The sequence below is a fragment of the Cygnus olor genome, chromosome 14, assembly GCF_009769625.2.
Source record: "Cygnus olor isolate bCygOlo1 chromosome 14, bCygOlo1.pri.v2, whole genome shotgun sequence".
NCBI lineage: Eukaryota > Metazoa > Chordata > Aves > Anseriformes > Anatidae > Cygnus > Cygnus olor.
In genome coordinates, this window is record NC_049182.1 from 6,058,059 (window position 1) to 6,086,007 (window position 27,949).

At 56.6% G+C, this 27,949-nt stretch overlaps 1 protein-coding gene and 1 long non-coding RNA gene across 8 annotated transcripts; one reads left to right on the forward strand and one right to left on the reverse strand.

Moving 5' to 3' along the window:
* LOC121077998 lies at positions 1–5,089 on the reverse strand. Its single transcript, XR_005824409.1, has 3 exons — positions 4,661–5,089; positions 2,649–2,818; positions 1–439 (listed from the first exon to the last, which is right to left on the reverse strand). It is a non-coding gene; the product is annotated as an uncharacterized LOC121077998 (long non-coding RNA).
* Positions 5,090–8,327: 3,238 nt separating this feature from the next.
* Positions 8,328–27,756, forward strand: TCOF1 (treacle ribosome biogenesis factor 1). Of its 7 annotated transcripts, none has more exons than XM_040573007.1 (18): positions 8,328–8,503; positions 9,170–9,225; positions 10,851–10,993; positions 11,676–11,782; positions 12,046–12,412; positions 13,222–13,316; positions 13,807–14,055; positions 14,683–14,952; positions 18,717–18,888; positions 19,036–19,190; positions 20,792–20,950; positions 21,330–21,576; positions 21,810–21,895; positions 22,645–22,873; positions 23,963–24,532; positions 26,055–26,155; positions 26,714–26,753; positions 27,196–27,756. In XM_040573007.1, the coding sequence occupies exons 1-17, from the start codon at positions 8,393–8,395 to the stop codon at positions 26,747–26,749; spliced, it is 3,153 nt and encodes a 1,050-aa protein (XP_040428941.1). In that variant the 5' UTR covers positions 8,328–8,392; the 3' UTR covers positions 26,750–26,753; positions 27,196–27,756. The 7 variants fall into 7 exon arrangements, 6 of the variants coding, with proteins under 6 accessions (XP_040428941.1, XP_040428939.1, XP_040428940.1 ...); XM_040573009.1 differs by having other exon boundaries at positions 8,329–8,503; positions 11,679–11,782; XM_040573010.1 differs by having other exon boundaries at positions 8,329–8,503; positions 11,679–11,782; positions 21,813–21,895.
* The last annotated feature ends 193 nt before the right edge of the window (positions 27,757–27,949 follow it).

A 27,949-nucleotide genomic window follows, 5' to 3' on the forward strand; every position in this document is an offset into this window, starting at 1 on the left:
GAGAGGGAGAGTCATTCAGCTTTATCTGAAAGCCATTTCAAGTATGTCCAGATTCCTAAAGAAACTTGGATAAAACCCCAGAGATTAATAACAGTGCAGGGCTTTTTGGATGCGAGAGCTTTGTCTGCTTCCAAGAGAAACATATATATGTGCTTCGGTGGAATCTCTGTGTACATTTTTTGGCAGAAAGGCCAAAATAAATCCCTTTGCTGCAGTAACCCTCAAGCAAGATAAGGCAGGAATCTCTCTGCAGTCCCCCTGTACTATTGTCACAGGCAGATAGCAGGCAGCTCTCGCTGCGCTGTCCCCTCGGAAGGGCAGGGAGGATGGGGACTGTCACTGCTGCAGGAGCCCACGCTGTCAGGAGGGTGCAGACCCAAGCCGTGTCCCACCGCCCAGGTCACTTCTGCACGAGCTGCAGACCAAGAGCTGGAGCTACCTGGAGAGAGAAGGGGACAGGATCAGCCGAGCCTCCAGGGCGGGTTGGTTACGGGTGGGATGATCCACAAAAATCCCGTTTCCCCAGCTCAGATCCTAAACACAACGTGGTCAGTTTGAGGGCACACGACAGCCAGTGACCAGTGGGGTCAAGGCATCTCCGTGCCTCATGGTGTGCGTCCACCACGACCCCCTCCCCTTCGCAGGGAGGGAGCAGGGAGCAGTGGTATGGCCAGAGAGGCTGCAGACAGCTGCCAGTTGTTCCTGCGGGAAGCCTGAGCTTTTCTGGTACATCAAAATCACTCTGGAGAACGTGGCTGGAGCCAGCGGGGGGCTCTGACCCACCAGAGCTCACCCAGTAAGAGAAAGACAGACCTCCTTGTGCCGGCAGGAGGGGGACATGGCCCGCCGCTGTACGAGGCACGGCTCGGAGATGGAGCCTGCAGGAGCCTACCCTGAACGTGCCATCATTTGGTCATGGGGAGCTCGCCACGGGGAGGCCGTGCTCCTCACAGCCCTTCGGAGCACTGCCCTCGTCCTCCCGAGGCCAGGGCAAGACACGTATGGAAGGAAGAGGGTCCGCCGTGACTGTCCGGAGCACTACGGCATCTGGCATCTGTCCACTCCCCTCCCTTAACCACTGCGGCTTTTCCCATCTTAACGAGCAGGGAAAGCAATCACCGTAACGAATGTCTCTGAAGCTCTCACCACGGCACTCAGGATGTGCTGAACGAAATAAACGCACATCAAGAGCTCCTTAATGGCCCTCTCGGCGTTCCCAGCAGCCATGGTCAGGCACGAGAGTGACCGGGAAGGGATGCTAACGTACAAAGCAGAAACACCCGATAATCCACCGCTGGATTCTCACCTCCTGCTTTCCCCCGAGTCGAGGACAGCCCTCCGTACCTCTGTGGCTCCGTGCTGGCGCGTGGCTGTGCCCACGCCAGGGCAGTGGGACATGGTGATGTCCCCAGGAGCACCCTTCCCTGCGTGACCCAAGCAATCACACCCCTTCCTCTGCCTCCCAGCCTCCCAGACACCATTCGCTGTGGGATTTCAAAGCAAATCAGTGGGGGGCAGGTGCTGGCTATGGGCAAGGATCTGGGGACAGACCCCGGGGCCGGGCAGGACTGACCACCCGAGGGTGAGGTTATACGATGCAGCCAAGCTAACAGGGGAGCTCGCTGCTGAAAAAACAGGGGAGTGAGCTCAGGGCGGTTGGAAGAGCAGTGAGCCATGGTGCAGGGCAGCAGCACGTCGGGAGCACGCAGCCCCTCGCCCTGACGGAGCCAGGACTGCTCCTGTCCAAGCACCCCCACACAGTCCCCATTTCTTCCCCCTCCACTCTCAGCCGCGTGGTCCCGCTCCCTCCTTCCCCTCCTCTTCCTGCTTTTGACATGATTTAAATCAGCAAAGGAGGCCTGGAGGGGGAAAAAACAATCCCCCAAACCCCTGGCTTCGTGAAGGCAAACACGGCCCCTCTCCCTCTCCTTCCAGGTAGAGCTGCTGAAACCTGGATAAACACGGCCGGGCTGCCGGGCTGTTGGTGTTGGCCCCGCTGCGCCTCGGGGCTGCCAGGCCCTTTAACGAGGATAACGCTCACAAAGCAGCCCCGAGCAGCAGCCTGGGTGAAAGCAGGGGTGGGATGTGGGCTGATTAATGCTAACAACCCTTCTGCTTGCTCCAGCAACGCGTATTAGAGCTAATACAGACACGAGAAATTAAACGGCTTAATGCTACCGGCTTCTCAGTGCCAGCGCCGAGTATCTGCCATGCCAGGAGACACGCAGGCAGTTAGACATACCCAGAGATGTATTTCCAATCTAGATTGTTAAAATTAAGCATATTGCAACCAAATTTTAATGTCACGTCTTCTGCTCGTTGGAGTTCTCAAATCTGTTCTTGCAGCTACCCAAATTAAAAGGCTGCTTTATGTTCTGCAGGCTGAGGGGTGACTTTTTTCCACACTTAATTAGTTAGAAACTAACAGGGCTGGGTCACTACGGGTTTGGGTCATGGAGCTGCTGGGATATGTGTGTGTATATATATATCTTTTCACTTCTGAGCTGCTGTTTCTCATCTGGCAGCAGGCTGCCTGCCACTGAGTCAATATTATTCGACGCCTGCCCGATCGCTTGGCTGAAACGATCCCATCTTCCCAAGCAAACCTCCGGCGACACGGAACCACATCACAGAAACCACCGGCAGACCTGGCTCTGCAGATCCGGCCCGGCAGCACAGCTGTGGGACGAGGGCTGGGGACACAGCCCCGCTTCCCAAAGGGACCACGGGCGAAGCTGGAGGCGCTGGGGACAGCTCTGCTGTTTCTCCTGATCCCGTTCCTCCTGGGGACAGAGTTTCTGCACCTTGTGCGGAAATCCTATAAACGCAACATGGGAATTTAGTGTAATTTATAACCCCTGGGTACCCGAAGGCAGTGCAGACCAGATGTTTCTAAACTAGCTGCTCTTTCTGCCAACAATAAAGCCCCCTGGGCTCAGTTTTGACTCCAGAAATGTGGCTGGTTAATTAATTAACGTGACTCGAACGCCCCGGTCCGGGAGGGCACCTGCCACCGGTGTGGACACCTAAATGACCCTGGCTGTGCCTGTAAAACCCGAGGCAGAAAGCTGCTCAAGCGAGGCCGAGCCGCAGCGGGGACGTGTACACAAAACAATGCCGTGATTCATCTGAGATTGCCATAACCCATCGCGTTTCATCAGGATGCTGTGGCATTTAAAATGGCATTTCCTCCCATCTGTTGCACATTAGCAGACAAAGAAAAAGTGTGGGGGGGGGTGGGGCGGGGAAGAACAGCATAACAAAGTGGGGAGAAAACGGGATTCCTGAGTCAGGCTGTTTCTGCGGCGGCTCCTCGCCAAGCCCGAGCCCACCCCGTGGGACGAGGGCAGGGGAATTCACCACGGACCCCTCTGCCCCCACCGCTCCCCGGGGCCGGGCTGCAGCCCCCGCCGCTCCCCCAGGCATGGCAGCGAGGGCTGCTGACACCCGCGCTGACTCAAAGCCTCGCGGAGCAGCACCTGGCAACCCTCTGCCCGCGCACCCCGAGCTGAGCAACGCCAGCTACGGGCTGGCAAACCGGGGCAGGAGCAAACCAAGTCCCCCGAGCCAGCCACTGTTGTGGCTTTTATTTTTCCTTGGCCGTTTCCTCTCCTTCTCCTCTCATTTTCCATTGCCTCCTCCCTTCCCTGCCTGATTTTCCCTTGGAAATGAGGATTTTTCCCCATCCCCACTTCTCTCTCTACTCTAGTTTGGCTTCTGTGCTCCCAGTTCCTCTGCTCCCTGTCCCTTAGCCCTCCTCCCAGCTCTGTCTGTCCCTCTTGCACTGTCCCTGCCCTAATGCATCCCCACTCCTGCGACACCCCAGCAGGGAGCACACGCAGGACCGAGGCACCAGACCAGCCAAGGCAGCGGGTCCCGTGGAGCAGCCGCCCTAGAGATGCTGTGTGAAGCACCCCCGATGATCCTTCCTCTAACGGGGTACAACTTGGGTCACTTTCGTGGTCAGGACCAGCGCTCTGAGTGTGAGACCCATCCGAGCTGCCTGCTGGCAGTGACAAGGCTCCTGTCCCCGGCCACCCAGCCCGCTCCTTGGCTGGGGGACCCTGCTGGGCAGCGAGGCAGAAGGATCAGTGGGATGGGTGAGGCGAGGAGCTGCTCCAGCTGAGAAGCAGGCAGAGCACTTCTCCGTCATCTCTGCTCCACCACGCTGTAACCACCAGCAGCAGGAGGCAGAAATGTCCTCAGGCAAACAGCCTGGGACCCCCAAGCATCTAGACCCCATAAGATGTCATGTAATAACCCAGCACCCCCACGGATCACAGCGTCCCCTCACTTTGCTCAAGGCAACCTTCATTCTCCAGCACCACATGGGCAGAAGCAACGCCTGAAAATTGCCCCTAACTTAGGACCAGATAAAAACATCCAGCCATGAGAGTACACGTCCCCCACGGCTACATCGCGCTAATGCTGCAAACTTGTAAGAGGACAAATCCCTCGAGCCGCTGCTTGTAGCTTGAGCAGCAGAGAGCAGAAAAGTGTCCCTGCAAGCCCAAGGGTCCAGCAGACGTGCTCAGAGCCTGTCGGCTCCCACACGGCAGAGGACGGGCAGCGCTTCCAGCTGCTAGCACGCTCCCCGAGCCCGGCTTTGGCCACGACACAGGCAGTCATTCAGAACGGAATAGGCGCGGACAAGCTTTACCCCAAGCAATCACCAAACAGCATGTGAAAGTGGCAGCGAGCAAAGCTCTCGGCGTTCAGGGCTGAGGGCACGGACGGGGCTGTGCGGTTGTTAGCAGACGGAGCTGAGCTGGCTCCCAAATTACAGCCGCTTTGTCCCCGTCTGGGTTTGACACAGCTTCCTCCCATCTATTCGTGACTCAGTGTCTTGGCACGGAGAACGCATACCCAAGAGGTTAGCCTTTGAAATCCACCAGGGACGTTTCACCTTCCTAAAATAAAGAGTGGGCAAAATATTTTCAACATCCCTGCAAAAAAATGCCCCCAAAAACATCGCTGCTTAATAAATGTATGTTGTTGGGTCTCAGCTGGCTCTGGACTGAGGTAAATTTTCCTATTTATAATCACGCAGCTGTTTGCTGGCTGAATAACTGTATTTATTATTTGGCATGTTTACTAACCGCCTCAAATACCTTCTCTACCTGTAATTGTGGTGCAACATATATATATATATTTTAGATTTGTTCATTCAAGTGGTTTGTGTTACTACCAGGCTCTGCTCTGCGGTTTGCTAAGGGTGCCATGGTTTGAAGGTATGGAGCTCTGGACTCAGGTGACCCTGAACTGCAGCAGACCTGCAAAGAGACACCCGGGAAAAAAAACTGATATATTTTTAAAAGCCATTTGTCCATTTGCACTCTGGGCTTTAACATATTCTACTTGCCTCTCCTGTGAGCAGCACCTCCTGAATGTGTTCTTCCCCATCTAAGCTCATCTCTGTCTTTTTCAAACCTGGCCAAACGCCCCCAGCCCATCCTCTGAGCCCTGCAGGACTCTGAGGGTCTCCCTCGCCCTGCCTGAATGTGTCTGCCCGTGTTATCCGTCCCTGTGATTCACCAGAATGTGCTCACCGTCCCTTGTCTCTGCAGCTGGATGTTCTGTCATCTTGATGACTTGCTGCTCGGTCACCTGCCCTTCTCCCAGCCCTTCTCCCAGCGCTAGATGTCCCGTTCTTCCTGCATTCAGACCAAACTAAGCAGTGCTCTTGCAGTTCCCTACACCACACAGGACTCCTTTTGCATATGTCGTTTCCTGGGAGAGCTTCATTGCCTAGGAAAGAGGCTCTCCTTTCTGCCCAAGGCATGGGCAGCCCCTCCTGTGCTCAGGGGGCTCCTGTACACCATGGAGTATGCAGGGATAGCGGTGGAAGAGGATTGGTCTGGTTTTAGGAATTTATTTATTTTTTAATAGACAAAACAAACAGAAAAGGAGGTATAAAACCATTGCAGATGGTTCTTGTCCCACATCAAAGTGGGTCAAAATCTGTTCATCGATAAACTTGCAGCAGACAGTGCCCTTTGTATATCACAGGGGCTGAATCTCAACCCAACCTCATTTCCAGAGGTCCCAGTCCTTAACGTCCACAGGAAGCACACTTCAGGGCTTTCTGCCCTGGGATGCTCTCCTTGCCTGGCTCTTCCCCTCCACTGAAGAGGAGAATTGGGTCTCCAAACCAGGCTGCCGGCTGATCAAGCCTTGCACCTCTGTGCGAGGGTCATCTCGGAGCAAGGGGACGCTGTCTCGGCCAGCCACGCCGTCGCCCTCACAGGGCTGCAGCGTCCACATTTACCCTGAGCCTCAATGACCATCTGTGCCGGCGGAGGTCACCCCCAGAAAGGACTAGCCAGGTCTGTGCTCCGTTTACAGGAGCTGTAAAACTGCCACCTGGCCGGTGGCTTTACGGTTTTGGACGATGCTGGTGTCAAAGAAATTTGGCGCGGGAGCCAGCTGGAGCGGGGCCAGTTTTATATTTAATCTTGCCTATAAATGCAAATAAAGGTTCTGTATTTTGAGTGAGTGACAGGCGCACCGTGGACATTATTAAACCTTCCAAAAATAAACCTCTGCCAAAGTGATGGGAGCCAGATTTTTCCTGGAAAGTATCAGCACGGGGAAGGGGGGAGCGGTAACAGGGCAGCCCCTCTGCCACGCAGCCTCTCTCCAACAGCTGCTCCGTGTCAGGAGCTCCTTCTTCTCTTCTCGTTGTTTGCTAGTTTTAGCCCAAAAATGCCTGGGCAGCTCCTCACAGCAGCTTCACATCCATCTAACAGTAAATCAGCCCAGAGGACTCAGCTCGGGAGAGCTCTGGGAGCGAGGCCCCTCACAGCAGGAAAATATAGAGGATGGTGCTGCGATAACCACCGCCCTGCCCGCACCCCGTTGGTTATCCGCCCATCTTCTTCGCTGGGTAGTCCAAATGCCTGCTGGGGCTGGTGGAAGGGGTCACGGCCCCTCCTGGGACACCCCATTTCACATCTGCCCTTAACTGAGCCCCCAGGCTGTTCCTGGGCTGGCTCCCGGGCATGTCCCCGCTACCTGCTGCGGGTCCCTGGGGTGCCCCAAGGGTGCCCCCAGCCTAGGGTTCCTCTATAGGGGCCCCAGGCCCGCTTTGGCTGCCCCCAGCCAGCCCAGCTTCCTTCTGGGCCTTCCTTCTTAAGCCCCCCCCCCGGGGCCTCCCCAGCCGTGCCCAGCGGCCCCAGCCCCGCATCCCCCACACTACATTTCCCACCAAGCCTCACGCCCCCTCCCAGCCCCATTCTCTTTAATATTCTTTATCGATGATCTGGATGAGGGGATCGAGTGCACCCTCAGTAAGTTTGCAGACGACACCAAGTTGTGTGCGTGTGGCGATCTGCTCGAGGGTAGGAAGGCTCTGCAGGAGGATCTGGATGGGCTGGACCGATGGGCTGAGGCCAACTGCATGAAGTTCAACAAGGCCAAGTGCCGGGTCCTGCACCTGGGGCGCAACAACCCCAAGCAGCGCTACAGGCTGGGAGATGAGTGGTTGGAAAGCTGCCTGGCAGAGAAGGACCTGGGAGTACCGGTTGGTAGTCGGCTGAATATGAGCCAGCAGTGTGCTCAGGTGGCCAAGAAGGCCAACAGCATCCTGGCCTGTATAAGAAGCAGCGTGACCAGCAGGTCTAGGGAAGTGATTGTCCCCCTGTACTCGGCTCTGGTGAGGCTGCACCTCGAGTACTGTGTTCAGTTTTGGGCCCCTCGCTACAAGAAGGACATGGAGGTGCTCGAGCGAGTCCAGAGAAGGGCAACGAAGCTGGTGAGGGGTCTGGAGAACAAGTCTTACGAGGAGCGGCTGAGGGAGCTGGGGTTGTTCAGCCTGGAGAAGAGGAGGCTCAGGGGTGACATTATTGCACTCTGCAGGTACCTTAAAGGAGGCTGTAGCGAGGTGGGGGTTGGTCTATTCTCCCACGTGCCTGGTGACAGGACGAGGGGGAATGGGCTAAAGTTGCGCCAGGGGAGGTTTAGGTTGGATATTAGGAAGAACTTCTTTACTGAAAGGGTTGTTAGGCATTGGAATGGGCTGCCCAGGGAAATGGTTCAGTCACGATCCCTGGAGGTGTTTAAAGGACGTTTAGATGTAGAGCTTAGCGATATGGTTTAGTGGAGGACTGGTTAGCGCTAGGTCAGAGGTTGGACTGGGTGATCACGGAGGTCTCTTCCAGCCTAGGTGATTCTGGGACTCTGAAACCCCAGCACTACATTTCCCAGCAAGCCGCGCGCCCCCTCCCAGCCCCGTTCCCCCAGCACTACACTTCCCAGCACGCACCGCGCCCCCGTAGGGCACCGTACTCCCCGGCACTACGCTCCCCAGCAGGCACCGCGGCGGGAAGCGGAGGTGACGCGCGGCCGCGCGGCACGCGGCGCCAGGGGGGCAGCGGGGAGCAAGGGCCGCGCCATGGCGGCGGCGGCGGGCGGGCGGCGGGAGCTGCTGGCCCTCATCCACCAGCACCTGCTGCGCGCCGGGTACGCCAGGGCGGCACGGGAGCTGCAGGCGCAGCTCGGGCAGGTAACGGGGGGGCTCCGGTAGGCGGAGGCCTGCGGGGAGGCCTGGTCCGGGGGGGGGGGGGGGGGGGGGGGCTGTGGGGGGGGGCCTGTGGGGAGGGGGCTGTGGGGGGGGGGATGGGGGGGCTGTGGGGGAGGTCTTGGGGGGGGGGGCTGTGGAAGGGGTCTGAGGGGGGGTATGGGGGGGGGGGGCTGTGGGGGAGGTCTTGGGGGGGGCGTCAGTGGAAGGGGGTCTAGAGAGGGGGAGGTCTCCAGGGGGAAGTCTTAGTGGGGGGGGGGTCTCTGGGGAGAGGTTTCTTGGGGGGGGGGGGTCTGTGGGTAGGGGGTCTGTGGAGGGGAGGTCTTAGGGGGGAAGGTCTGCGGGGGGGGTCTGTGGAAGGGGGTCTCTGGAGGGGGGGTCTGTGGGGAGGGGTCTCTGGAGGGGGGTCTATAGGGGAGGTCTTGGGGGGGAAGGTCTGGGGGGGGTCTGTGGAAGGGGGTCTAGAGGAGGGGAGGTCTCCAGGGGGAAGCTTTGGGGGGGGGGGGGGTGTCTCTGGAGGGGCGGGGTCTCTGGGGGGAGGTCTCAGGGGGAGGCTGTGGGTGCTGCCTCCCTACAGGGTGCCCAAGGTCGGAGAGACCCAGGGGCAGGGGGAGTCCAATGCCTGACGCTTGCTTTCTGCCCCCCCCCCAGAAGCTGCTGCCTTCCCTGGCCACCTCGCTGGAGGAGATCTTCACCCACTGGGAGAAGTAAGTTGGGAGCAGAGCCGCTGGCGGCCGGGCCGCCCTACACGTGCGGTCATAACTTATGGGGGTTTTCCTCCGGCAGAGCATGCCCAGCGATAGCTGCTTTTCTCCGAGCCCTTGGTGTCTTCAGATGGTGTTTGTTAAAGTTTCCCTGGGTTAGGGATATGTTTTTACATAGTTTTCAGAAGCTGGATGTGCCTCTTGCTCGCGGAGGTTGACACTGGTGCGTTGCGGGGGCGTCAGAGGCGTGCTTTACTGCAGAGATCTCTTCCCCGGTTGTGTTTCACTTTCTTTTTAAAGCCGCGTGCTGTACGGGAAGACCGGCCCCAGCTGCGCAGAGAATACAGGCAGAGGCTGAGGTGTCGGGGCTCTTACAGGGACTTAAACCTCGGCGTAGCTCACACATCCTCCCGCTTCTGCTTTCGCCCTGCCCGTTCAAGCCCGTACACGTTCAGCCCAACGCCTCCCTGTGCGGTTATCCCACGGAGCGCCCTGTCTGCAGTGAAACGTGCCCACCCCGTGCTCCGGCTGCCTTGCCCTGGTGCGGCGGTGCTGTGCCGTGGTGCTGAGCCTGGTGGGAGCTGCGGGGCCGGGTTAGCAGGGGCTGGGGGCTGCGGGGCTGTATTTGGTGTCGGAAGGTGCTGGGCGGGCAGGGGAGGGTGCAGAGGCACCTGGGTGTGGTGGGGAAGCCCAGCGCTGGGCGCAGGCAGAGCGCTGCTGTCCTCAGGTGCTCCAGGCTGCTTCCCTCCTGCACCGCTGCTCTCCTGCACCCAGTATTCAGACCCCCTGGTGGCACGTGACAAATCCTCACAGCAGCTTCTGTCCTGTTACCAGCCACTGCCGAGTCGGGCGTGCTAGCTGCCTGTGCAGGGGTAATTACCCCAAAAGGCTAATTGGAGCAGTTAACGGGACTTCGTAATAGCAAATCTGCCTTTGGTCTGGCTCGGCTTAAAACAAACAGGTGTAAGTAGCACTGCACAGCTGAAACACCCTCACGGTAAGCCCAGTCTTTACTGGTCAGATTGTTAACTGGACTTCTTTTAAAATCAGATTAACGAATAAAACAAGGCAAAAATAAGATAACTGGCACAAAAGTGGTTTGTTTGTTTTCGGCCTCTGACAGTTGTGTGTGTTTAAGGGCTTTTACCAGTTTAGAAATACTGCACGTGTGAGGCACACGCAGACGTGTGCCCAGCCAGTGTTATCCTTGTAATAGAGCAAAGGTATTACCCATGTCTTCACTGGAAAAATAACTTAGAGATAGCTTTAGCCATGTCATCTGTCCTGCTGGTACAGGTAGGATTCCGAGTGGGAACATCTTTCTCCAGCTTAATGTTTTAATCCAATTAAACGGCTTAAGAGTTTAATGATTGTCTGCGGCCTTTTCCCTCCCTTTCTTTCACCACGTCTTCTCTAGGGCCTGGCACTTCCTTCCATAAATCTGTCTGTAGCCTGACTTTTACCTCCTTTTGGTCTGTGCGCCCAAGTTCAAATGTTTTTGCAGCCTTTGGGCTCACTTCTGAATGGCACTACTTGTCCTCAGGCTTGAGCCTGGCCTGAGAGTGGATTGAACAAGTGTTCCACCTTGTTCATCGTTTCCCTTTTTGACACAAAATCTGTTCCCTCAGAACTCCCTCGAATTCCAGGAGAAGGAAGGTGAGCGATGACGAGGCAGCCATCCCAGAAAAGATCAGAGTTCCTGATCCCGTGAGCAGCTCTGAGAGCTCAGAGAAGGAAGAAGACGAGAAAGAGAAGACAAAACCCGTAAACGGTAGGAGCCTGTCAGCTCCCTGGACTCGGCAGGGTAGCAGCAGAGGGTTGTGTAAGAGCAGTCTGATGCGCTTGGCTAGAGAAAATGCTCTTAAAACGATGGCTATTCCCTCGTGCTCGTATGAAAATAGGACAACGGATTTATCACCCCCTTCTCGTGTAGCGTTTTTGAGGAGCACGGATGTCTGCCGAAGCCAGCGAAAAGCTGTTAGGATTCATTGGGAAGGGAAGGAATGGGTGTTGTAGCTTGGGTGAAGCCTTGGGAATCTAACACTGCCCACTGCGGGCACCTTCTAGCAAGTCCAGCAAAGGATCGCCTGATTCACGGGTGAGGGAAGGACTTTTTTTAGTTGGTCTGGTTAGTTCTGGTACAGTTGATGTGGGAGGCGTTGGCTTGTGCAGCCTAACAAAAAAACCTGTATCTGAAACGTTTTGGCTCAGTGTCATCTGCTGCAGACCAGCCCCTGGAAATGTGCAGATCCTGGCCAGTTTCTTGTCTTGGCTGTGGGGAGAAGGATGGGGTGCAGGAGCAGGGCACCTGCCCGTTGCAAGGGCAGCGGCTGTGGTGTTGGGGCAGGTGTGAGGATGGGACGCTGCCCTGCCTGCTGGAGCCCTTCTGCAGACCGGAGGTTGTTTTGATGTGAGAGGGTCTGTCCTGATTTCTTTGGGCCTCTCCTGCGCAGCAGCCAGCCGTTCCCTGGCCGCGAACTCAGCAGTGAGTGCAGAAAGCAGTGAAGATGACGACTCCTCGTCAGAAGAAGAAATGCCAGCTGGAAAAGGTGCAATTAAGGTAAGAGGGTGCTCGTCTTGGCTTTGAAGGCTGGTAGTACTCTGAGGCCAGGGCTGGCCCACATTCTTTGCCCTGTACAGGATCGTGGGCTGGGGTGGATTCATATTTAAATGACCCTCGTATGCTGGTATAAGCCTTCCCTTAGATATCTGTCTCTCAAGTGTTACGGTTTGCCTAGCTGCAAAGTTGCTGTTGAAGGTACGTTGTGTCCAGTTTACCCCCTCTCATGTCAATGGGCTTCTAATTTATTTTGTTTCCTTTAGGTGACACCAGCTGTGGAGAGCAGCAAAGCTGCCAACTCGCTGCATTCTCCGCATAAACCCAGCGCTCCAGCAGGCAAAGCGGCGCTGCCCTCTGCTGCAAACAGAACTGTGCTCTTGAGTAAGCAGCAGCCCAGTGCACCGGCTGCGTCTCCGGCCAAGGCTGGGCAGAAACAGCCCGGTCCTGGGAAACCTGGACAAGCTGCAACAGCCGTGAACAAAGGAGGGCAAAGCAAAACGCCGGTAACAACCAAAGCACCTGAAAGCTCCAGCGGCAGCAGCAGCAGTGGCAGCGGCAGCAGCAGCTCCTCGTCAGACAGCGAGGAGGAAAAGGAGCCTCCTGCTGTGAAGACCGCAGCCCCCAAAGTGGGTAAGGAGCCCGTGGGGCGGAGCGAGCGCACGCGTGCTCTGGCTTTGCTGCAGGTCGGGTCTGAGCCGTGCCGTCAGCACGTTGCTTTCAGCTCGCCTGCTGGAAAGCTCGGAGCAGTGCTTGCTCCTGGGGAGGCTGTGAGAATGCAAAGCAGGCAGCTCTGGAGCTCTGCTGGATGAATCCAGCGTGTTTGCTTCCATTCTGAGCAGCAGATTCTGTGCTGAGGAGCTTGTGTGCATCTCTGGCAGCATCCAGCACCACAAGGTTGGAGACGAGTGCAGCGTATCTGGAGGGGGTGCAGCATTAATACCGTAGACACTTTTGGCTTTCCAGACAGGAACTTCAGCATCTTCTCTTTTTTTTTTCTTTGTTTTTTTTTTTTTTTAAGTCGTCAGGGAAATCTCTTACCGCTTTGAAGAACGCGTGTTGGGGCTGAGGAATAGATAGCAGAAGCTCTGCAAACGGTCCTTCTCTTTGCTCTTCCAGAGGAGGTCCAGCCAGGCTGGGGTGCCCCTGCAGGAAGCTGTGTGTGGCTGGGCAGCTCCCCACGGGGTCAGAGTGGCCAGGAAGGGATTTCCCATCTCGGCCCGCACTTGGGGAGCGGTGTTTGTGGCTAAGCGTTTGTCTGGAGAAGCTGTTCCCAGCAGGCAGCTGATGCTTTTGGCAAGACTGGGCCCTCTTCCCTGCAAATCCCCTTAGCCTCTCTCTGCTGCTTGATTTGTTTTTCTGACTTCAAAAGCCGCATTAGCATCGTGCTCGGGGAGCTCGGAGCAGGCAGCAGCTGTAGTGGCTCCCTTCCTGTGTTGCAGAACTGAAGCAGGCAGCTGGGGCTGCTGAAAGTAGCAGTGAGGAATCAAGCGATGAGACGTCTGAGGAGGAGGAGCTTGCGACTCCAGCAGTCCAGGTAACCTCTCCAACCCAGGGTCCTTGTGCCTAGGAAATCTCTTCTCTTCCCTTGAAGGGGAGAGAAAATGCTGCAGAGCTGTAGTCTGAGAACAACTCTTTCCCTGGGTGCATGAAATCCCCAAATCTAAGGCCGTAGAAACATGCTGCATGGCTGAGAGCTCCGCTAGCCTCTGCCGGCAGCAACCACTCCGTTCCAGTTCCTCCCAGTGCCTGGAGTGGAGGGAGATGCTTTGATCTGTAGGAGGCGATTAAGCACAACTCTACAGATGTGAAATTCAGGAGGAAGACAGACTGGGCAGGCAGTCTGCAGAAGAAGCAGCTTGGTTCAGCTGCTCCACAGCCGTTGAGTCTGAACAAGCGTTTGCTGGTCAAAGTCAGCACGGTGGCCTTGCTTAAAACTGATTCCGCATAGCTACAGCTCTCAGCCGTTTTCTTCTCCCCCGAGCATGTAAGATGTTACCTGATTCTCCTGTTCTTCCTCTTCCCAGGCAAAACCAGCTGTTAAAGCAGCGCAGGTTAATTCCACACCTGTGAAAAGCGTTAATGCAACACCTGTGAAAAGTGCACCTGCTGCTGCAGCGCCCGCCAAGAAGAGCGCAGCGAGGCCAGCAGCAGTGCCACCAAACCAGGCCAAGCCCGGGTCAGCGACGGTTGCTGGGGCTGCAAAGGCTGACGACACCTCGGAGAGCAGCGACTCCTCAGACAGCGAAGATGAGGAACCTCCGTCAGGAACCCAAGTGCGTCTCTCTGAGGCGCTCTCCTTGCGTGCCTCGCCAAGGCTGGGAATTGCAGCGGGAGGAGGATTTTGTGAACGGATATTGTGTATAGCAAAGTCATGTCGGGGGTGGGAAGGAAGAGGCGTGAGGGGGAAGGGGTGTTTAAAGGCACCTGAATGTCTTTGCTTTGAGCTTTAATCAAACCTTAAAAAAAATAACAAAATCCATCAGTCCTTTTGAATTTAAAATATATATATATACACACAGCAGTTCTTTTCCCATCTGAAGAGGCAAGTTGTCATGGTTGGATTTGCCTCTCAGCTATAAATTGCAATAAATAGCATCTAATTTGGCAAACCGTAGTGCAGCTTAGCTTTCCTCCTGTGGAGAGTGCTGCTCCTTTACCTCGCTGGAGGTGACTGTAGTACCAGAAGGCCGATGAAAAGTGTCTGGTCTTATTTTCTCATCTTGGGAAAGTATCCCCAGCCAGCTGGTTGAAAGGATGCCTCGTCTTTCCTGCCAGTTGCTGATCTGTCAGCATTTGCCTTTCCCAGGGGGCTCTGAAATCTTTCCTTGATTACAGTCTGAGGAAATGAACTATGCTAATATGGGATTTGCCGCCTTTCACACTGCTCTTGTCTTGTCCAGACGAAGCCACCTCCAAAACCCTCCCAGGCCATCCCACCCCCAGTGAAAACCACACCAGCAGCATCGCTCGCCAGCAAAGCAGCTCCAGCAAAACCCCTTCCGCTGTCCCAAGGGAAGCCAGCACCGAAACCAGCAGTGCCAAAGCAGGCTATAACCGTGCCGGGAAGGACTGCTGCTCCCACAAAGCCTGCTGGAAGCACAAAGCCGGAGGAGAGCACTGACTCCTCGAGCAGTGAAGAGGAGGATCTGCCTATGCCTGTCAGCCAGAAGGTAGGTGGTACCGCGTTCAGCTCAGTCCCGAGGCTTGGGGTGTACGAAGCAATAGTTCAGCCACTAAGTGCTGCCGCTCATCAGGTCAGATTGACGATTGTATTTGATGATCTTGAAGGTCTTTTCCGTCTTAAATGCTTCTGTGACTCTATGTTCCTGAGGGTTCTCCAGATCTTTCCTGAGGGGGAAGTTGCAAAAGCTGTTGGAAAATGCAGCAGGCACGCTCAGCTGAGGACTGGTATCCCAGCAGCAGCACAGTCTGCGTGAGGGGAAGAGAAGCCAAGTGCTTCTCACCAACCAGTCTGATATTAACCGGGTCGTTCCACTTGTGCCTTGCCCCTCCGAAACGGTCCTTCCATGAGGGGTCATCAAAGCCATGGTGTTGGCTCTCCCGCAGGGGGTTGTTTTGATACCTCTCTCTTTTGTTGGACTACCAAATCCCTTTGTGAAAGCATCCTCAGTTGTAAAAGCATCCTCAGGTCCGTTGTGGGAGACCTGCACTGACTGTCAGCAGCAGGGCCCTTTGGAAAGTGCTCTGAAAGCAGCGTTTTGGAAATGGCAGCTATTATCTGCTGGGGAGGAAGGGAACCCGGGGGCAGAGCCTCACGTGTCCTTGCAGGGAGGCTCTTTGTCAACACATCCTTACAGTATTGACAGGCAGGAGCCAGAGAGGCTCTGCGTTTTTGTCTTCATAGCCTTGGTCTGCTGAGGTGGGTGGAGGGGGACGCATTTCTAAGAGTTGGCTCTGTGCTGCTCTCTTCCTGCGTGATTACATGTAAAAATCCAGCTCTGGGTGGCAGGTGCAGCTGTTCTGATAGCTAGACCGGGGGGGGCTCATTCTAAAACTCTTGAGGCTTGTCCATTCCAGCAGGGCTGTAGGTGAAGAACCTACTAGGGTGGGTTTTTCCCCCAGTGCTGATTTGAAGCCGGCAGCAGCAGGTGGCTATCTTGCAAGGGCTATTTACCCACTTGGGCATCTTCCCGTCCTGCAGACTGGCTATTACCCCTCACCAAATGCAGTCAGCGAGGAAGACCTCGTCACTGAGGGAGCTCTTGTTTTTACCAAACAGGCTGTTTCTTCCTGTGTTCGTAGCCTGCAGGCAGAGACCTCAAGCGAAGCCTGAAGATTAAACCATTAGGCTTAGCTGTGTCCACAGTCCTGTCCTCCCAGTCAAACTCTTGTTAGCTCATCCTCACCATCTGCTACTCGGGCATATGCTAACCACTGACTTACTGTATCCTGCAACTTCCTCTGGCTCCTGTGCAAGATCCAAACAGATACAGAGCGTTGGAAGCTGCTTCGTCTTTCCCTGTGGGGGTGGATTAGCACAATTAAAATGAACATCATGCCTAAATTGAACTGCTTAATTGGTATGTTTACCCCTGAAGACTCAGAGAAGTTGACAAGGTGTTTGCATATTTTTGGGGGAGGAGGCTGTTGGTGGGGGACAGTGCAGAGTGACCTTAAAGATGCTGTGAGCGGCCTTTCTTTTGGAAATGTTAATTCTGCTCTGCTTCCTCTCTTCTGGACGTGGTGAGCCAAAGTTGGCACTCGGGCCCTGCGTGGACAGGCTTCTGCTTCTGCTCACCAGGACTGGGCACGAGATGCACGTGTTGGGAACCTCGGGCATCCCAGGAGAACCCTCGTGGGCCGCGCTGGTAGTTGTGCCTGCACGTTTTTGTCTTGGACCACAGGGAGAGAGCCAAATCTCCCGTGAGATGGAAGGTCCCTGCCTCTCTCCTGACTCCTGTCGCCGCTCCTTGCGGGTGGCAGTGCCACACGCCGTGACACCGCTGAGCTGCTGGCCCCGGCCCTGGTACCCTAGCGGTGCTTCCCCCCTGCGCAGGCAGCCGCCGGGTGTGATCGCCGCAGCGTGCTGAGCGCACGTGGCTTGGCGTCGCTGCCCCCTCTTGTCATGCAGCGCTGCATGATGCGAACGGCCCCGGGCGGCAGATGGGTTGTGCGGGAGCTGAGTCATCGCTTGTACCGAGCTGCAGGCAGCGCCTGCTTCGGGGGCTGGAGAGGGAGCAGGAAAGATGATTTCCTCTCGAGTTATTTTCCTCCTCTCGGAGTTACTCCAGTACCTGTGACTCGAAGCTGTCAGAACCCCCCCCCGCCTCTGTCGCCCCGCTCCCGGGGTGTAGTTGAAGCCACGCTGCTGGCCCGCTCCCGTCTGGAGCCTCGCCATGGGAAGTGGCAGCTGTCAGCTGTCTGGCAGTGACCGAGATGGGCTGGGTGGAGGGACCTTGGACTCCCTCCAGGAAGATCTGGGGAGTCCCGAGGCTGTATAAAAGCTTACGGTGGTTTCTCTGGGGATGCTGTGATGGTCTTTCTGTGCCAGGATGCTTCTGTACGGTTCTTCAGTAGCAATTCTCCGATCTCGTAAGTTAGAAAAGAAAGCAGTCCTCATGCCATGCAGCCAAGCAGAAGGATAACCCAGTCCTGTTGCTGTGGAAGTCTTACAAGTGAGTTAGTGGGGCAGGATCTCGGGAGATTTTCCCCTTGCGCAGCACTGCTTGGGAAGGAGAGGGAGAGGAGCTCGTGCATTCGAGCAGACCATTTGAATGCTCGTGTCTGCTTCAACTAGTTCTCTTTCTTCAGCGTTGCAAATCTGGCCTCTCTCCTGGAGATAGTGACTCACGGGTATCAAAACAAAACAGCCAAGCGGGCTTTGCAGTCCCCCCTCCCCAAGTGCTCCTGGAGGTTTCTGTTTCTCTAAGCAGAGTCAAAATGTGCTTGGCTTGTTCCGCGAGCTGTTCCGTAATGGGATAAACATGCAGATGCTGTTGTCTGTTTAGTGTTTGGCTTGGGGATGATAAACACCGCCCCAGTGGCAGTCCTCGGTGGGGCTGTGCCAGGAAGCATGATAAGATCTGGCCTCCCGGGAGGCTGCTGGGCTGGTGCTCTGGGCTGCTGGCCAGGAGCAGCCCTCGGACGGGCCACGGCTGTCGGGGGGCTTCTGGCCCTCTGCTGCGGGCTGAGAGCGGGCGTGGGTTCTGCAGCATCACGGGATTGGGAAACGGGGGTGGCAGGGGCTGTGCAGCGGGGCGGGAATCTGTCCTCACCTTCTTGCGGCAGATCCTGGGCCCTCAGACGGCACCGAAGCCGGCCGTTGTCACGTGCGGGGTGGGATGGGGCCTGCCCGCCCTGGCAAGCGTGCTGCTGCGCCCTGGCAGAACAGCCCGGAGCTGAGCGATGAGTGGAGTAAACTGAGTGGGCGCAGAGCACTGCGAGCCCGGAGAATTTCTGCGCGTGGTGCAGCTACCAGCTCTTGCAGCGAGCACCCTCTCTCCCTCTGCCGCCGCTGGCCTTCAGCGGGGGGCAGGAGAGATGTCTGCGGCCCTCTGCCCAAACCGGGAGAGGGGCTGGGAAGGGACCAGCTCACCCCCAGTTGTGTGCCTGGCGCTGCCGTAGCTGTGGCTGCCTCGTGCTGACACACCGGCCGCTTGGGTACCAGCTCACGGCCCGTCTTGGGGCATCTGAGTGTTGACGGTGCTGTGCAGAGGCACATCCTAATCGGATTTCTTTGTTGTTTTAAGGATTTTTAAATTCTGCTAAAGGCAGTGGGACGTGTCCACAGCAGGTCAGTCCAGGCAGTGACTGAAGCCACTTCCAAATCTGGGCGCTCCCAAGGATGGAGTGAGCGTTAGTAACAGCTGTTAGGGTTACACAAAACCCGGCTGGAGCTGAAACTGCACTTAAACCCCTCAACAACGCCTTTACTAACACCATATTCCCGTGCCTGTGTTTCTCTTTTGTTAAGAGGTTAACAGAACAGCCCGGGCCTGTTCCCGGCCTGAGCCAGGCTAAAGCTGGCGTGCTTGAGAAGGCCGCGGGAAGCACTTTGAAAAGCCCGACCTCAGAAAGCGGGAGCAGCGACTCGTCTGACAGCGAAGAGGAGTCCCCGGTGGCACAGCCGCAGCCTCCGCAGGCTGGTGAGTCTCCTGGTAGCGGCCGGGATCCCTCACTTCCATCTTTGTGCTTTGTGGAACTGCCCGGGCTGTTAGTGAGAGTTCCTCTTCTGGACAGCCAAGGAGAGCGACCGCTTCTTGTGGTGATGATCCCTTGCGTTTTCCCTGCAGCGAAAACCAGTGCCGTGCCCCAGCCAACAAGCGGGAAGACGGTGCCGGCTCCCACGCCAGCCCCGGTGCCAGCCCCAGCCCCTCCTCCTGCGGACAGCAGCGACGATTCCAGCGAGGAGTCGGATTCAGATGAGGAAGTAGTTCCCCCCACACAGGTAGAGAGCTGCCGACCTGCTGGGTGTGGGCGCTCAGGAGATAGCGCAGGACTGGAGGCAGCAGTTGGGTGGGTGATGGATGGTGCGGAGAGGAACCTCCTGTCAGCTGGAGGAGGGTTTCTTGGCAGCACCCCCGGGTCTCAGTGACCCCTTCTCCGCGCGCACGTTTCCGCAAGCTCGCTGTGTGTGAGGGCGGCGGAGGGTGTGAATGTTTTGGCAGGAACGTGACTAGTTGTGCAAGCCTCGGCCTAGGCCTCCTCTGTCCCCTTGGCCCTACTTGAGGGAGTTAAGCACGCTGGAAAAGAAGTCAAAACCTCTCAGGCAGAATTTTCCATGAGCGGGGGAGCTCTGAGGCAACCCACCTGCTGTTTCCTCCCAAACCCTTTGGAGGAGGGTGCAGCTGGGGCTCTCTGGACTCCTGCTGACCAAGCCTCGGGAGGCTGGAAGGAGCCGTCCTGAAGAGTGGCACGGCAGTCGTGCTGCCCTCCAGCCAGAGGAGGAGGCAGACCGCTACCTTAGAGAATGGAGGCGACCCCATATCCATGCAGAAGGCGGTCCTGAGTGGGTGTGGAGCCGATCCCAGCTCTGTAACTGAGCCTAGGGCCTGAGCTGCCTCTGCGTCAAGCCAGCTTGGGTGTCCCTGCACCTCTGCTGTAGTTTGGGCCCAAGAAAAAAAAAAAAGCATGAGAAAGCCACGCTCCTCAGTCAAGGCTGCCGTCCCTACGTGGTGGGGTCAGGGCTTGGCTGCTCTGAAGGGGCTGGTGCCGTGAGCCAAGTGCGCTTCTTGTCCTACACACGTCTGCACACACGCGTCCCCTTTCTGGCCAGTACCCGTGCTGGGAGAGGGGGATTACGTGCGTTCAAGGAAACCCTTCCCCGTGTTGGCTCAGCGCTAAGACCAATGGAAAGACTGCCTTTTCCCCAGCTGGTGGGAAGGCAGCCAGCCTAAGAAGTCCTTGCTTAAAGCTTGTTTAGAATACCAAGACTATAAAATAACGCTGTTGCTATAACTTGAGTTCTGTGCGGGGCGGCGGAGAGCTCGCGTCAGACTGGCGGCTCTCCGTACTGTGGAGCGCTGCCTTCTTTTCTGAAGGCCAGATGTTGTGAGAGAAATGTCAGCCCACAAAGGCCCAGCTTGTCAGGGATCGGGAGAGGGAGGGCTGCTCGCTAAGCCCTGTTTGTAACACAGCGCAGGAGGCTGCGCGTTCCTTCGTCGTTCCTGCTCCTTCCTCTGCTGGCGTTTGTATCAGTGTCTGAATTCTTCTGTGCCCCTGGCTCTTCTATTTTTAACCCCTCTTATGTTTAGTTTGCTGGGAGGCTTCAAGTGTGAGGAAACACAACTGCTTCTTGTTAATTTGCTCTCTAATCCGTGGCTTGTTTGAGGACCCGAAGGCACGTTTGCCCTGTAGTTGGTGTCCTTGCTTTGTGTCTGTAGCCAACTAACCCTCAACGTGTGATATGGTAAAGGGAAAAAAAATACGAGCGTTAGGGCTGTGCTGGAAATGATGGAAGGGCTCAGGAGCTAGTGGTGGGTTGGTGTGTGTTTCTCTTTTTCCCTCCAAGCAGTGCTCTGTCCTGATTTTCTCTCCCGTCTATTTCAGAGCCTGTCCCAGCAGAACATCAGGCCAACCGCGGCTTCCAACACGGTGGCTGCCAGGGCTGTGGCCCCGTCACCTTCTGGGAAGGGGATAAAAACGCCTGCTGTCCCTCCGGTGTGCAGAGTGCCTGAGAGCTCGGAGAGCAAGGCAGTGGTGGGAGAGGTAACGGCAGAGGAGATGAACGTGGGGAGCTTCCCTGGGGAGAGGTGGGCAGATGGGGTGGGTGTGCTCGAGCCTGAGGCTGGAGCAGTGTCCCCTTCTGTGGGAGCTTGTTCGGGGAGGAGATGGGGGAGCAGGGACTGCTCTATTTTTTAACAGCTGTTATCACACCGTAAGGAGTCAGGAGCAGTCTGCTTGGCCACAGCTCCCTGCTTCACCTGTGGGTCGGGGGGAAATGGGGTTCTCTGCATCCTGCGTGAGAGCTTTTGGGCTAATCCTGACGTGACGTGGAACTGAAGGAGGGCTGAGGTGGTCCGAGCCCAGCTGCTCTGGGCTGCTTCGTGCAGCTCACTGGCAATGCATTTCATCTTCCCCTCCTTAGGCCCTTCCTCCTCCTTGCCTAAAGCAGACAGCTTCTCCAGGGAAAGCTCCTCCAGCCAACGCTGCTGCCCCGCAGCCTGCTTCGGCGCTGAGGAGCCCCACGGACAAGTCGAAGAAGCCAGGCCCGCAGCCAGCACAGGACACCAGGCTGAGCCAGGCTGCGCCCCCCACCCAGGCAGAGGAGACCTCGGACAGCAGCAGTTCCTCCGACAGCGAGGAGGAGACGCCCAAGCAGCCCCCTAAACCTGGTCAGTTCTCCCAGGACGATGCTCTCGGTGCTGCCGGCCAGGCCAGGGTGGGACAGGTGGGAGGTGTGTCACCTTCACGTCGCGGCTGGAGTGCAGTTTCTTTCTCTCCAGCTCTGCCGAGTGCTCCCCTTTAGAGGCGGAAGCCTCCTGGTGGCAATCCCCGTGTACTGGGTAAGTGAACTCAGCCCCAGGCGGCAGAGGTGGGTTTAACGGGATGAACTCTGCTCCTCCAGCAGGCGTGCTGCAGAAACCGGGAGGGACTGAGCCAGGCCACAGCTCCTCCTCGGACTCCAGCGAGGAAGAGGAGGCAGTGTCACAGGTACCGTACTGAGCAAGCTGGGGTCCTCTCCTGTCTCGCCACTGACCCCTGAGAGAAGGGAGAGGGCTGAGTTCTCAGCCAGAGCAAATGGGTGCTGAGTGGGTTTGCCAGCAGGGAAGTGGGGGCTCCCTGGTGCAGCGCTATGGGTAAGGCCTTTTGATGTGGGAAGAAACAGTTCTTTGAATCTGGAATGCTTCCCCGGGCAGCCAGGCCTTGTGTTTAGGGCTCGTGGCACCTTCCCCTGCAGGAGGAGATGGAGGAGGTGGCGCCGTGCAAGGGTTAAAACAGAAGAAGTGGTGCACAGTGCCAATAGCAGCAGGACTTTTCCCCCCCTTTTATTTGTAACTTAACCCATGTCCAAGCCATTAAATTCCCTTTGTAAGTAATGTGCAGGGCGTGCAGCACATCTGCAGTGCATTAGCTGTGCGTGGGTGCCTGCTAATGGCCAGGAGCCTCCCCCAAGCCTGCTTTGCTGGGCGAGAACAAAGGAAAGACCCTGTCGCCGTCAGCTCTGGCTGCTGCAACCTCAGCCAGGGTCCGGCAGTGCTGCCCCCCTCTCCTGGCAGCCCTGCCTTGCCGTGGCCTCTCCGCACGGCTGGCTGAACCGTGTAGGATCGCTTTGCAGGTGGCCAAAGGGGGGCTCTTCGCTCGGAGTGTGGGGGCAGTAGCAGCAGAGGCAGGTCGGTGTGCCCGGTGGGAGGGAGGCTGTCCTGCTACGACTCCTCCTCAGCGTGTCTGTGCCGTTTCAGTCCCTCCTCACAGGCTATCCGGGCCTCTCCAATGCCCCGGCAGCACCTCAGGCACCAAAGACAGTTCCCCCCCAGCCTGTAAGCAAAGCAGGGCAAGGAAAAGCAGCCGTGCCTGCCGCTAGCTCCCTCGCCAAGGTCCCTGTGAGAGCAGCCCCAGCTGACAGCTCCAGCAGCGACAGCAGCGACTCCGAAACAGACGTCGAGCAGGTGCCTGCAAACCACAGAGCAGGTGGGTCCCTTGGCAGAGCCCGGAATCTGCTTGGCCCGGGAGCAGCGCCGTGCTGGCACGGCAGTGTGACACTGGGACGGGGGCCTGCTCCCGTTGCAGCTCCGCTGCAGAGCCCAGCATGGAGTGCTGCTGCCGTCTGCTGGCTCTCCCTGGCCACGACACTGTCGTCTCCTCCTGGAGCTCCCCTCCTGCGCTGGCTGCGTCGCAAGAGCGTGCTCAGTGTTCCTGCCTTTTCCGAGTTCTGCTTTGACTGCAGTAATTACAGCAGGAAGCAGGCAGGGCTCTCGCTGAAAACTGTGCCCGCTGCATTGGCGTGCTGGGGTGGGGAGGGCTTCTCGGGAAAGTTCAAACGCTGCCTGAAGAACGTCTGTACAGTGCCGGTGTTCAGCCCTCCCCGGGGTCTTTCTGGGCGCTGTTCCTGTTGCGTGTCTGGAGGGCAGAGGAGGTAAGCAAGCAGGAAGACCTACGGAGAAGCAAAATGTCGTGCCGTTTCCCTGACTCCCCAGTTTGCTGGGTAATTGTAAAGCTCGGCTGGAAGCTGCTTCTGTTCTGGTGTGACCCCAGCATCTTCAGGTGAGCTCTGGCTCACTGGAGGCTCACGTGGGTCTGCTGGCCTCTTGGGCACGTCATTAAGTTGTGCTACGAGCCATTGAGGAGGTCAGAACTGTAAATAGGTTCAAGAAGGCCCGGGTGCTGCGACAGAGGCCGTTGGCGGTGATTAAACGTGGTGGTGTCGATACCCCTTCCACCTCGGGAGGCTCCTGACTGGCTGGCGCTGTGGTTCTGGGAAGGAGTGCTCTGTGCTCGCCCTTCTTGTGCTACGGTTCCCTCTGCTCTAGTCCCCGTTCTCCTGGGATGTGGCCAAAGCTGTTGGGCCTGTTGTTACCCACCTCCCTCCCCAGAAATTTGCTGTCAGGCTAAGGCACCTTTCTCTAGCCCCGTGGTAAGTGGGATGGCCAGCAGATCTGTGCTTTTGGGGAAAGAACTGGGTATTCCTCTTCAAATTTACGTTTCCCTTCTCTGCTAACTGCATTCTGTGCGATGAATGCTCCCAAAGTTGTCACCTCTCTCTCGTCACTGTTTCTGCAGAAACCAACCCCCCTCCAGGACAGGAAGCCGCAAGAGCCTCCAACAAAGAGAAGGTGGCAGGAAAAATGGATCCAGGTCATACCAACCTCAAGCCTTCCCCGGTCAAGAAAGCCCTGGCTGTGAAAGAGAATGATGTTGGGGCAAAAGGGACACATGTGACCCCCGTGCTAGGAACACTGCTTTCGGTCCCACAGTCAGAGGATTTGAGCTCGGGGAGCAAAAGTGACATCATAGCTGCCAAAATTCCAGCAGTACAAACGCTGGGAGGGTCGGAAGAGAAAAAGAAGAAGAAAAAGGAGAAAAAGGAGAAAAAAGAGAAGAAGGAAAAGAAGAAACCTTCCTCTGCAGCAGGCAAGGCTGTGAAAGCATCGAAGAGCAAAGACAAAGAGAACAAGAAGCAGAAAGCATCTCAGAAGCGGAAACTGCCAGGAGAGGACGGGGCCGTTGGGCAGCCTAAGGAAAAGAAGCGGAAGGGGCAAGCTAACGAAGAAGTACCCAAAAAGAAGAAGAAGAAAGCTGATGACCTGGAGAAGCAGACAGGCAGCAAGGAAAAGAAAAAAACAACTAAAAGTAAGTATCTGTGTGCTGTCGCGTGGGGCTGCGTTTGCAGTATGGTTTTTGCAGCTGTTGCGCGTCCAGCCTCTGGTGCAGGACCTTGTAAGCAGCACCCACTTTGTTATTGGCTTCATCTGCTTCCCTCCTGCCCCCCAAAGCCAATGCCAGATCCTTCACTCCCCACTCCGCTGAATTTTCTGCAGTTTTGGCACCAGGTCACGTTGTAGGGAGCAAGCTGGGCAGTCCTGCCCGTCCCGCATCCAGCCTGGTGGGAACTGTGTAATGCTCGTACTGATCCTTGCTGCTTGCAGGGCGAGCTGCTGTCCCTGTGCATCTCCTGTGGCGTGACCTGTCCCACTGGGGCACTCTCCTTTCCTGGCCTTTACCAGGGCTGGAAGCAGCTGTCTCAGGGCTGACAGAAGCCTGAATCAAGTCTGCGTTGAACCTCCTGAGGCCTCTCTGCCTTCACCTGCAGCCGGCCCGTCTGCACCGGGCTCGGGGAGGTCTAACCAGCTGTAAGCCACCAGACCTCGAAGCTGTTCTCTGCCTGCTCTGGGCGCTGCGTTCTGCACGGTGCCCTGCTCTGTCGGCGATGCAGAACGGCTCTGATAAATTAGCCCTGGCCCCTCTGCCAGCACGTGCGCTAACGGAGAGCGAGGGGGAACCGTGGCAGAAGGTTGCTGTTGCCTCCCGAGGGACTGACATGCTCCGAGCAGGGCAGAGGAAGCCCAGTGTCTGTATGCACGGGGCTTTGTGTTGGAGCTGCCTAAAGGCGAGTAGCTCAGCCAGGAGATCTGGCTCGGGGTTGTTTCTGCTGCTTCCAAACCCCTGGAGAAAGGGGAAGACGGCACCAGCCTCCTGCTTATTACTCCCAGTTAAGCGTTTCCTGCCTCCCTTGCCTGTGTCTCTGTAATGCTGGTTGCTGCCCTAACGCTGTGACTTTTTTTTCCTTTGCGGTACAGCCTGCATTTGCAAATCATAGCTGGTTCGATGCTAGCTGTTGTGGGCTGCTTCCTTTTTTATGAAAGACAGAGAGAAGATGGAAGGGGTGGGCCAGATCTTGCTGGGGTTCCTGTTCTGTCCCCCTTCATTTTGGAGGAGACAGACCTGTCCGTCAGCCCTCGCGTAGGTGCACAGAGGTGCCCTGGAGCCTCTTGGCTCCGTTGTGCCGAGCTGAATCTTGTGTCCGTCTGGTGGTAGCTCCCTGTGCTCCGGTTTCTGGCACGTGCCCAGCCTCCAGTGCTCAGCGGTTCCTCGGAGCGCTTGGGCAGCAGGAGGTGGGAAGAGAGGCAGCCTGCTGAATTCTGCCCACACGCGTGCGTGCGTGGTGGGATTAAAGTACGCTGGCCCAAAGGTATTGGAGAAACAGGCCTGGGCTCAGCTTCCTTGTGGCAGGGCTCTGCCCTCGCCCCGAGGTACTGCTGGGGTGTGGATGTGATCAGAAACGCACCAGGGATGTCCCCTTCTCGGCCGAGAGCTCCCGCCACTCCGTGCCCCCTCTCAGAGGTCCTAGCTGACTTTTGTTTCCCTCTCCCAGAAAAAAAGAGTGGGAAAGAAAAGAAGAGCAAAAAGGGGTCTGCAGAAGGGGAGCTGGCAGCAGACGGCTCTGCTGAAGTTCAGAAGAAGAAGAAGAAGAAGGTAGGTGCGACACCCGGCATGGGGCGCCGTGGGGGAGAGCCGTTCTGAGGAGTGCTTGTGACACTCGTGCCTGCAGCACGTGAGGCTGGAGAGGAGCAGAGCCGTGTCCTGGCCTTTTGTTGGGACGGGGGAGGCTGCAGTTAGTTGTGGGTAGTCTTGAGACACAAAACCTGATCTTTGGTTGTTTGGGACGGGGGTGGCTTGAAGAAGGGCTTTGTCCTGTATCAGTTCTCCAGGGGAGATCCCTTTCCTTGGAAGAGTCAAACCCAGGAGCCTTTTTGCTTTCAGAGAACCTGCCCGAAGAGCGAGAGGCCTTCCTTCACTGTCTCTTCATCCATTTTTCAGCAAAAATGGGAGCTCCTGAGGGCTTTCGGGGCTGTTTCATCCCATCCCAATAGCTAAGAGAGGGGGCAGAGGGAGGCAAAGGGGTGCTCCTTGTTACGGACGTGTCCCTGTAGGGACGTCAGCTGAGAAGCATCTGTGGCTCACGGTTCTGCCTGGCCCTTTGCGTTTGTGGTGCAGATGGTACTGATTTGTTTCCCACCCTTTCCTTTTTAGAAGAAGAAAACGGCTGAGCCCGAAGGGATGTTGTGAGAAGGTACATGGCCCGTGGGAGCTATCAGTTGGTCCCTCTGAACGGCGGTAACCTTGGCCAAATTCAGTACTCCTGAGCCAGTCTTGGGAAGACAGTGTGCCCTCTAACCACCCACTGTGTGAGCCAAGCTGGCCCTATGTTAGAGAGCCAGGGAGCGGAGCAGTGTAAGGAAAGCCATATAGAAGTGTGCTGGCTTCTGGATGTGCTTGACCTCAACTCTAGCTGCTGAGAACTGGATGTCCAGCCTAGACGTTGCTGTCCTCTGTCATCAGCCTCGCAGCGTCTGTCTGTGCTGACCACAGGGAGCTTGGAAAAGTAATGTGGATTAGCTGGCGAAGTTGTAGCCGGCTGGAAGTGGACCAGATGAATCTGCCCTGGCTCTGCTCAGCTGTAAGGCTGTTACTCTCCTCCCCATCCCTAACTCTTTTAAATCCTCTCCCCAAAGGTACCGCATCCCTGTGATTAAGGATTTATGGGTGAAGATCAAACAGAAGAGAGGAAAGGAAGCTCATCAGGAGAATTCCAACTTTTTTTTTTTTAACACAATAATTTATAACTTCTTTTAACTGTGACTTTTAGAGCAGGGCAGTATAACTTTCTGCTGCCTCCTGTCCTGCTGGGGCCCAGAGCTGTGTTTATTGCCCTCCCCAGCAGCTCGCCTGCTGCACTAGAACTGAACCGAGGGAGGCGGTTTGACCAGAGAAGATCCAGCTCGCATAGACTGCTTTCCTCCTGGTTGACACCCAGCCATCTTTCTCTTCACAGAGCTATATTTTTAAGAGAAACTTTTACTCTCTCTCTTTCCCTTCTGTGACTCGTGGTGTCAGTCCTTTTGCTACCGACGGAAGAGCGCTGTTTCGATTTAGTTTTTATTCTAACCTTGATGGGAATGGTTATCGTGTCCCGGGAGTTGCACTGAACAGCTGTTTCCAGCAGCTGTTCTCAGCCAAGGCTGCATTTTTTTTTTTTGTATGGAATACGAAATAAAAGGAACGGTGAGACTTTGCGTCAGGTGTGTCTGAGGGAACCGGCGCGAAGAGCCCTTTGGTTGGGGGGCAACGCCCTGGGGTTTTGGAGGTGAGGAAGGAAGGACCAGACCCCTTCGTGCTCCTTCCCACAGCGTGCAGCCTGGCTGTGGGCTCTGCTGGCGGGGGCTGCGCTCTCCAGCTGCCACCCTCAGCATGTGCAAGGCATGGGCA